We start from the raw sequence: 9,185 nt of genomic DNA, 5'->3' as shown, positions 1-9,185 counted from the left end.
ATGGAGGCGGAGTGTCTGCTTCAATTTGGGGTTGCATCTCGTAGAGAGGACTGTAGATCAAGCTGCATAAAACTGACATGACTCCGGAATCTAAAAGAGAATTTAGAATTAAATGATGAAATCAGTATATAGAGGTATGTGAGGTGTCATATTATGTTGATGAAGTAATTTATGTATTAGCCATGTGGACTATGTAATATTGTCTCATAATAGCCTAATATGCTACATTAGATATTTTTCTATTAATGTATTAACCATCGTATTATATAATGCTACAGATATGTTATAATATTAGATTGTCATTAATTACTAGGGGTGAGGTGTCACATTATGTTGCTGATTGGGACGATACTGTTTGGGGATAAGTCTGGGGCAGGTGTGCACTGGAAATTTCTACCCTTGCTTCGTGATTTTGTCAATATTGGACAATATAGTTGGGGTTCGGCATGCCTAGCACACCTTTACAGGGCGTTATGCAGGGCATCTCGTTATAACTGTAAGGAAATAGATGGTCCACTAACACTGCTGCTGGCTTGGGTTTGGATCCGATTGCCATATCTATCGCCACTTCCTAGAGAACCCCGCAGTTTTCCACTTGCAAACAGGTAATATTATGTTACAATGTATCAATTTCTTTATATTTAAGATTCAGTTGCGCTAATTGATGACATCGTATTAGGTGGCGTAATTGGGAGCGTGGTGACCGACGATATAGATATCTCAAGCTAGCTCACTTTAGGAAGGCCTTTGATGAACTTCAGGAAGGCCAGGTGTGTTTTAATTAAAGAAGCATTACTTTTCGGAATATTGGGCTTCGACAAAACTATTAGTCATTGTGTTGGAGTTATGTGTTGTGGGTTGTAATCATGATTTTTCTTTAATTTTTCAGTTTGTCTGGGTTGCCTATGCTGTGGATCGTGTGGATCCGAATATAATTCCTGCTAAAATATACATGCAATCGGTTATCTGGAGTGCGACAGTTCCATTGGTGTCGTTTGAATGTATCGAGTGGCATGCCACGGATAGGTTAAGGCGACAGTTCGGTTTCGTTCAGGAAGTACCTTCTCAGGAACAGAATTTGGATAAGGCTCATGGAGAGATTCTGACTGGACCTAAAAATCTTAACTGGGCCACGACACCGACTCATTCAAATTGGGTAATACATTGGACCAATAGGTATCACTACGTTCTTTCTGAACTTCCCATGCCTTCACAGCATCCGTTGGATACCTACCTGAACTGGTACCGATCAAAATATGGGGCCCGCTTAGCTTTGGCGAATCTTGCGGGTGAAGAGAATGATGAAGGCAACCAGGATCTGGATGTGGGCAATGAGGATATGGATGAGGGTAATGAAGATACCGATGAGGGTAGTCAGGATATGGATGAGGACAATGAAGAGCAGGAGCAATATATATCACCTGCAATTCCGCCTCCACAAGAACAACCTCAAGCCTCAATCTAGTATCTACCTCAGACACAGTTCACCCCATCATATCCAGTACAGCAACAATATTGGGGTATGTCACAGTTTGAAATAGGTGATGGAACTTCTTTTAGCCAGTTGCTTGGGTTCATGTCTGCAGATGGAGCACATTCACAATATGGCGATCAACCTGAGTTTATGCCTGGCAGGTATTCGTTGGATGCAAGGTATCCATGCCATACCTCATCCGTTGCTTCTGGAGGCTTTGTTTCTGTTGACTCTAGTAGGAGTGAGGGTGGACGAGGTGTTCTAAATAGTCAAAATCCTAACCGATGTAACATGGGACTCATTGAGGAAGATACTAACGCACTCGATCAAGAAACCGATGCGTATCTAGTAGATGACCCGGATGAAGAGGGCGATGACGACGACGATGAAATTGAAGAGTTCGATGAGGATGAAGAATCTCGCAACGATGGTATTATGTTTACTATTTTGCTTTGCATATTCCATGACTTATTTACTTTCTTTGCATAAATGGCATATCTTATTGGATTTTGCTTCTTCATTTGTGGTATTTATGTTGGTATATGAATATGTAATGTGCTGCACATACTTGTTTATTGAAAATCGTTTACAGGTCAGGCACGCAGTCCAGATGACAACGTCAAAGGTTACAATCTGAGGATTGATCCGCCACGTCGGAGTGCTAATCGTTTCACCCCTTCTGTCTTCAAAAAGGCTGCCAAGAAATGCAAGAGCTTTGTGAAGGATGTAAAGTGGAAATTGAGAAAATAGTTCTTTTCTTTTGTTTAGAGTTAGTTGTATTTGTTAAACTTTATGTATTGATGACTTTATGTAATTTTATGGGTTATATGTATTTGTTAGACATTATGTAGTTATATGTATTTGTTAGACATTATGTACTGATGACTTTATGTAGTGTTTATAGTTATTTGTATTGGTTAGACATTATGTAACGATGAAAATATTTTATCGTTTATACTTATTTGTATGTGTTGGACCTTGTATAGAGTACTTATATGTGTTGGACATTATTGATGTATTCGCCATCTGGAGCATGTAATAATGTCTCTTAAAACCTTAACCATCATATTATATAATGCTACAGATATGTCATAATACTATAGTGTCATTAATGATAAGGTTACATATAGCAGGTCATGTTACCTCAATTTGCTCAGTCAGGTTTTATTATACAATATCATATTAAAATTGTGAACCTAGGGGGCTTCTCTATTGGTATTTGAACCAACAGACCGACGGCATCTGCTTCGACTATGTCCCTCAGCACCACATAGAGTACATCGCCTAGGACGACGTAACATCCTCGTGTCCATCTCATTCAGAAAACGCGTCATCCTGGGCCGACCTTTTGACACCCGTCGCATGTACGGATTCGGTATGAACCGAGGTTCGTTGTAAGCAGGCCATGTAGTGGGATTACCTAGTGGCCTAAATCGTGCTCAGTACACCCGCCGCACTTGATCCATCTTATACACATCATGAACATAAAGTCGCCAATCAAGTCGCTGGTTGGCACAACATGCAAATACATGTCGACAGGGGATCCGGTCCACTTGGAACTCACCACAGTCACATCGAAGGCTACGTAGATCAACTGCAAACTCTAGCCCACTTGGCATCTCACGAACCTCAAAGACCTCATTCTGGCGGTCAAAGCAACTAACCTGGATGTTTCCTGATGCAAGTTGGTTTGCATGCAACTTCGATGACACTATCTCAGAAAACACATGGCCAGCATTGATCCGGGCTTCCGCATCCGCTCTTTTACGGGTGAACAACTCATTTAGTCTGTAGAATGTTGCCTTCACAAGAGCAGTAATGGGAAGATTGCGGGCACCCTTCAATACTGAGTTGATGCACTCCACTAGATTCGTCGTCATGTGACCCCATCGGTACCCGCCATCAAAGGCCAGTGCGTATTGTTCGCGAGAAATTTGGTCTAACCAGTTTGTGTATGCCTCGCCGCGGTCCCTTAAACGCTGGTAACGCACTTCGTACTCCCGCACCGTCCTCGAATATCCTAGCAGATCAAAGCATGTAGAAAGCAAAGTAATTAAAATCAATAGATTTATTTAAGGCACATCTATTAATAATTTGCTTAAATTTAGTAAATGTTTACCGATGTTAACGACCAATTTTTGTAGGTAAGGTGCCTTGAATTTTCTCAGAAAATTCGACTCTATATGCCTGATGCAAAACATATGAAAAGCTCTAGGAGGTGACCAAGCTCCGTTACTTCGTTCGACAGCTGCATTGATGGACTCGTGCCTGTCAGATATTAGACCCACTCCATCCCGAGTAACAACATGTTGACGGAGGTTACTTAGGAAAAAATGCCATGCATCAGAAGTCTCTCCCTCAACAATAGCAAATGCAATCGGAACGATATTGTTGTTTCCATCCTGGGAAACTACCACAAGCAGACAACCCTTATACTTTCCGTACAAGTGAGTACCATCCACCTGGACAATTGGTTTACAATGTCTGAATGCCCTAATGCAAGGGTAATAACTCCAGAATACACGATGCAGTACCCGAATATCACCCACCAAGTCATCGCCTTGATATGCAGGCATAGTCTCAAAATGAACAACAGCTGATGGCTCCTTATGACACATAGCCTCAAACTATATAGGCAAGGCTTCGTACGATGCTTTTCAGCCTCCAAATATTTTTTCTACTGCCTTTTGCTTTGCCAACCATACTTTCCAATAACTAACGGTGTAGTTGAACTTCGATTGTACCTCTACTATAAGACGAATTCACCATCTGCGACCATAGGAATTTCTGCTGGGACAAATGCCATAAGATAAATTTCATTAATACGCAGCAAATGTAATAAACCAGTATGCTTTAAATAAAAAATTATCAACATTTTATGATATCACACTAAACAACATAAGCACATCAGCAGCAAATGTAAAAAATGGACCGGACTGGCCGGTTCGACCGAAAAACCAAACGAACCGTGCCGGTCCACTCCGGTTCATGCCATTTTAACCGTACAATAGATCGAAGCTGTGCCGATAATTGTTACAAACTCATGCAATTTGCTACAACCATATCTTATACAACATAAATATTATTTCCTAATAAACACATGAAGCATATAAAAGAAAAAAATAAATTCCTTAACGGGTCGAGGACCGGTTAGATCCTGACAACTACGACACAGAACGCATGATTAAATAATGCTAAAAAAAGGGTCAAATCTTCATAACTCAATCAATGTCTAACTACAAAAACTTCTTATACCACGATTACGTACCTGCAGTCATATATTCCGGAAATTCAGGAACATGCATGGCTTCCAAGTCTAAAACTCGCATGAATGATGGCTCCTCAAACGGCACTTCATTTGCAAGTGCATTTGCCACTTCTGTCACATCTGGGCACATGGTTCTCTCACCTTGATCTTCATCACCATCTGGAACAGCAAATTCATAGTTGCTTTCGAACTCTTCTTCACTGTCACTATTATAATCTTCCTGTAGAATATTCCGGTCAGCCTCAGATTGTTCGAACTCAACATACAACTCGATGAACGAGATCTGAGACCGATTTTCAATATACATTGAAAACATCTCCTGCATGCTTGCATCGTCCGTCACATATTTGGATTGATATTGTACGAATCCACCAAACACCTGTATGGGATATCTGTATAGAATACATGATATATTTCTTGCCCTCTCAGAACCATTTTTTTCACAGATTACTCCTTTTAGCTCCTCAAATGAAATAATAAAAGGAATAACAATATCTACTGGGCATTCACAAATAAATTTTACTCCTTCAACCGTTTCTAACAAAATTTGACCAAAATAAAATAATTTTAGCAATACTCTGTCACTCATTTTTTTCACTCACTATAATAGAAACATAATCTTAGATACTACATTATCAAAATCAAAACTGAAAAAAAGAGAGAGTTTTGAAGAAGAAGAAAGATGCAGCTGTCGAAGAAGAAGGAATACCCAGCTACTGTCCCACCTACCAGTTCACTTCACCCTTTTATATCACAACCTTTGAGGAACTCGAACCCTACGACTAGGTTAACTTGAACCAAAAAAATTCATTCCTAAGACAGAACTCGGACCATCCGATTTCTTTGTCTCCTTGCCACAAAACGGAGGGTCCGAGTTCATTGATCACCATTTCATTCTCTCAGCTAAGAACTCGGACCCTGCGACTTTCATACCCATTCCTAAGATGTCAACTCGTTGGGTCCGATTCCTTATACTTGAAGTTCTATATGGTTGCTTAACAAATCGGACCGTGCGATTTGTTTATAAAATTTTCAAATCCTAAGAACTCGCACGGTCCGAGTTCCTTCATCTCAAACTGACAAAAATCTGTCCCACATATATGTGTATTCCCCCCTAACTCCATATCCAAGCATAGCACACACATACCCTCCATAACGATAAAATTGAGCCGCACACTGCTCCATTTTTCTATCTTTTTCACTTTTTCTTATCCGTGTTTATGATTTCTTATCTATGCCCTTTTGTTTTTTGAGGATTCAAAACAATATTTTTCGTCTAATTCTAAAATTTGTCGGTCTAGATCCACTGTCTCCATCAATGGGTGCATGTTTGTCATTGTCTCTCCAGTGCTGCACAACCGAATTTGTATGCGCCTGAATTTGTTGAAGAGCTCTTGTCAATTTAATTAGGACTAGATGTAGGGGAGTTAAGAGAGGGAGGGGTGATGATCCCTAATTTTTTTCTTGAATGAGTTTATTAACAAATTTCACGATAATTAATTATTAATTGTTAACATATATCATCATTAAATATAATACTTTCCATAAATTACATTGTTAAGAGTAACACAAAAAAACTGATGTCAAAATGCAGAATCGCCTGTGTTGGTATATTTACGCCAAAATGCTATGTATTTTAAAATAATAAAATAAATAAATAATTCTACGCATAAAATAAAGGACAATTTTCTTAAATAAATAAAATGGAGGAAGATTTTATCCAATTATACATTTTTAAATACTAAGACGTAAATGTATTTTTTTATAATTCTATAGAAACTGTTATTAATAGTAGCAAATTAGGAGAGAACGTAAATCACTGTAAGTATAGCAAATGACATAAATGTGTACTTAAAAAGGAATAATGTGATATTAGAGAAGAACGTAAATTACTGTAGATTAAGAGTTAATTTAAAATTCAATTTGAAACTCGTTTATATTAGTAATAATATTAAATATATAATTCAGTATAACAAATGGCATAAATGTGTACTTAAAAAGGAAAGAAAATGAAATTTCTTCATTAGCCATCTACAAAATTATGATATACTTAACTTAAAAATAAAACAAAAAAACTAAACATTATTTTTTTAAAAAACAATATTAATGCTTTAATTTAGTAAAATTTTGTTGAAAATGACAAATAGGTCTCTAACATTTTATTCTGTTGATATTTTTGTCTTTGGCCATTTAAAAATACTTTTAAATTCTTCACTTCTTTAAAAATTAGACAGATTAGTCCCTTCGTACAAATGCTTTCGTCAGACCCAACTTTTAAGGAAGGACTAATCTGTTCAACTTTTAAAAAGGTGAGAGACTTAAAAGTATTTTCAAATGGTCAAAAATAAAAATGTATGTAGTACAAAAGATTAAAAACCTATTTATCTTTTTCTTTAAAAAATATTATGTATTTGATTGTACCAGTAATTTTAAAATTAATTTTTTTTAAAAGCATCAAAAAATTTTAAAAAATTAGTTTGTGCTTATTAAATTTAAAAACTTTTAAGTATAAAATCATATATTAATAAATATTTAAATTTTAAAAATTATTTTGACAAACACAAGTATTGATACATATATTTTTTAAAATTTATTTTTATTTAATTTACTAAATATAAATGTTACCATTTTTATAAAATTATCTTTTAAAAATGAGTTCTAATAATAAGTAATAACTAATAAGGAAGGCTACAACACAAGATTCGAAAAGATTTGGGGAAAATCAAATTAGTCCATTTTCCCCTCATTTCAGACCCATGTATTTAATTTGCAAATCAAACAATCAATTATTTATATTTTATTACTTTTAAATTACAAATATTATTTGTATATTAAAATTAGTCACTAAAATCAATCATCAATGTATTTATATTTCAACATATATTTTATAATGGTGACTGACTTTAAGGATTAATTTTAATGTACACTTAATATAATTCTTTTAAATTTTATTAAACCAATGCTAAAACACGAGATTCCATAATATTTGGAAAATCAAATCGTTCCCTTTTTTTTTTCCATTTCAAACCCATATATTTAATTTGCAAATCAAACAATCAATGATTTTTCATTCAAAAAAGGTAATAATAATTAATTGAGATGAAATTGTGAAACTATAAAAGACAACCAAAACTGTGTTAAAATACCATAGGTAAATTCAAGAATTGATCATCAAGGTAGCATTCGATTTTCCAGAAAAAGAAATGGCTGCTATGAACAACAAAACTATCATCATACTCCTCTTCCTTGCTCTGGTTTCTCATTGTAATTACCTTTTTACTTTTCAAATGCTTGAATTTCTACTCTCTCTTGATATCTCTTTTGTTTTTTTTTTCATTTTATTACAAACTTGAAAGTTCCAAATTTATATACTTACAACAACTATATTATATGTATATAAAAAATTAGTCATTATATAAAATATATGTTAGATTATAAAATAAATATAAAATATAAAATAATATAAATAGTAATCACAAGTGATTTAAAAAGATATGTGTATATGATATTTTTTGTTTCGACTAATGATTTAAGTTTGTTTGTTATTTGGTGAAAATATGTGTATATTTCAGGCTACAGTCAGTGCCAATTGAGTGATCTTAGGATTGAGCAGAAACCAACAGGGGTGAAAGTGCAGGGAAAACAAGAGTGGCAAGTTTCTATAACGGCCAATTGTCCATGTACTTTTTCCAATGTGATTCTAAATTGTTCAGGATTTCAAACCGTGGAGCCTGTTGACCCTTCAATTTTGAGAGTTCAGGGACAAAACGGTCTTCTTGCCAATGGTAACGCTGTCTCCAGATCTAACCCTGTTACCTTCAGATATGCACGGGACACTTCTTTTTCCTTTAAACTTGTTAATGCACAAATTACTTGCTCTTAATTTCTCAATGCCCAAAAATCTTGTATTCTTATATTATATAATTAAGGAATAAAGATTTTATTCAATTGAAAGAAATATCTTTAATTGTAATTTAGGAATCCCATTTCTCTTTTATTTTTGACTGTCCAATTTTAGATATTTGTAATTCTTTTCTTTTATTTAAATAAAATGCATCTATTGCCTTAAAAAATATATATATATCTTTAATTGTAATTTAGAAATGCCATTCCTCTTTTGTTTTTGACTGTCCAATTTTGAACATTTATATTTCTTTTCTTTTATTTAAATGAAATGCATCTATTGCCTTGAAAAAAAAAGAAATATCTTTAAGAAATAGAAATAAAATAAAAAAAAGAGTGAAAAATATTTTGTATTTGTATATACTTATAAAATCTCTCTATACTAGAGTCAAAAAAGTTGGTTATACAAAACTAAATATGATGAATATTGTATACAACAATATTTAGAAAACAATAAAAAATTACTCTAAACAGTTTAAAATTATTTTATTTAATATTAATTAATTATTGTTAAAATAATTATATAATTTTATAATAACT

General features: G+C 34.6%; 2 protein-coding genes across 2 annotated transcripts; one reads left to right on the top strand and one right to left on the bottom strand.

The window, feature by feature from the left end:
• Nucleotides 1-2,913: 2,913 nt before the first annotated feature.
• Nucleotides 2,914-4,092, bottom strand: LOC127746654 (uncharacterized). The gene is made up of 2 exons (XM_052260571.1): nucleotides 3,594-4,092; nucleotides 2,914-3,494 (listed from the first exon to the last, which is right to left on the bottom strand). Exons 1-2 carry the CDS (start codon nucleotides 4,090-4,092, stop codon nucleotides 2,914-2,916), a joined length of 1,080 nt encoding a protein of 359 aa, XP_052116531.1.
• Nucleotides 4,093-7,906: 3,814 nt separating this feature from the next.
• Nucleotides 7,907-8,633, top strand: LOC127739603 (uncharacterized). Its single transcript, XM_016105152.3, has 2 exons — nucleotides 7,907-8,006; nucleotides 8,315-8,633. The coding sequence occupies exons 1-2, from the start codon at nucleotides 7,946-7,948 to the stop codon at nucleotides 8,623-8,625; spliced, it is 372 nt and encodes a 123-aa protein (XP_015960638.1). The 5' UTR covers nucleotides 7,907-7,945; the 3' UTR covers nucleotides 8,626-8,633.
• The last annotated feature ends 552 nt before the right edge of the window (nucleotides 8,634-9,185 follow it).

Source organism: Arachis duranensis, chromosome 4, assembly GCF_000817695.3.
Source record: "Arachis duranensis cultivar V14167 chromosome 4, aradu.V14167.gnm2.J7QH, whole genome shotgun sequence".
Taxonomy (NCBI): Eukaryota; Viridiplantae; Streptophyta; class Magnoliopsida; order Fabales; family Fabaceae; genus Arachis; species Arachis duranensis.
The sequence above is the reverse complement of the archived record's forward strand: the minus strand, read 5'-3'. Positions and strand labels throughout refer to the sequence as shown.

Coding starts and splice junctions, on each gene's coding strand:
- LOC127746654 (XM_052260571.1), bottom strand. CDS start 4,092: ATGTGTCATAAGGAGCCATCAGCTGTTGTTCATTTTGAGACTATGCCT. Junction 3,495..3,593: donor AAAATTGGTCGTTAACATCG/GTAAACATTTAC, acceptor TTGATCTGCTAG/GATATTCGAGGACGGTGCGG.
- LOC127739603 (XM_016105152.3), top strand. CDS start 7,946: ATGGCTGCTATGAACAACAAAACTATCATCATACTCCTCTTCCTTGCT. Junction 8,007..8,314: donor CCTTGCTCTGGTTTCTCATT/GTAATTACCTTT, acceptor TGTATATTTCAG/GCTACAGTCAGTGCCAATTG.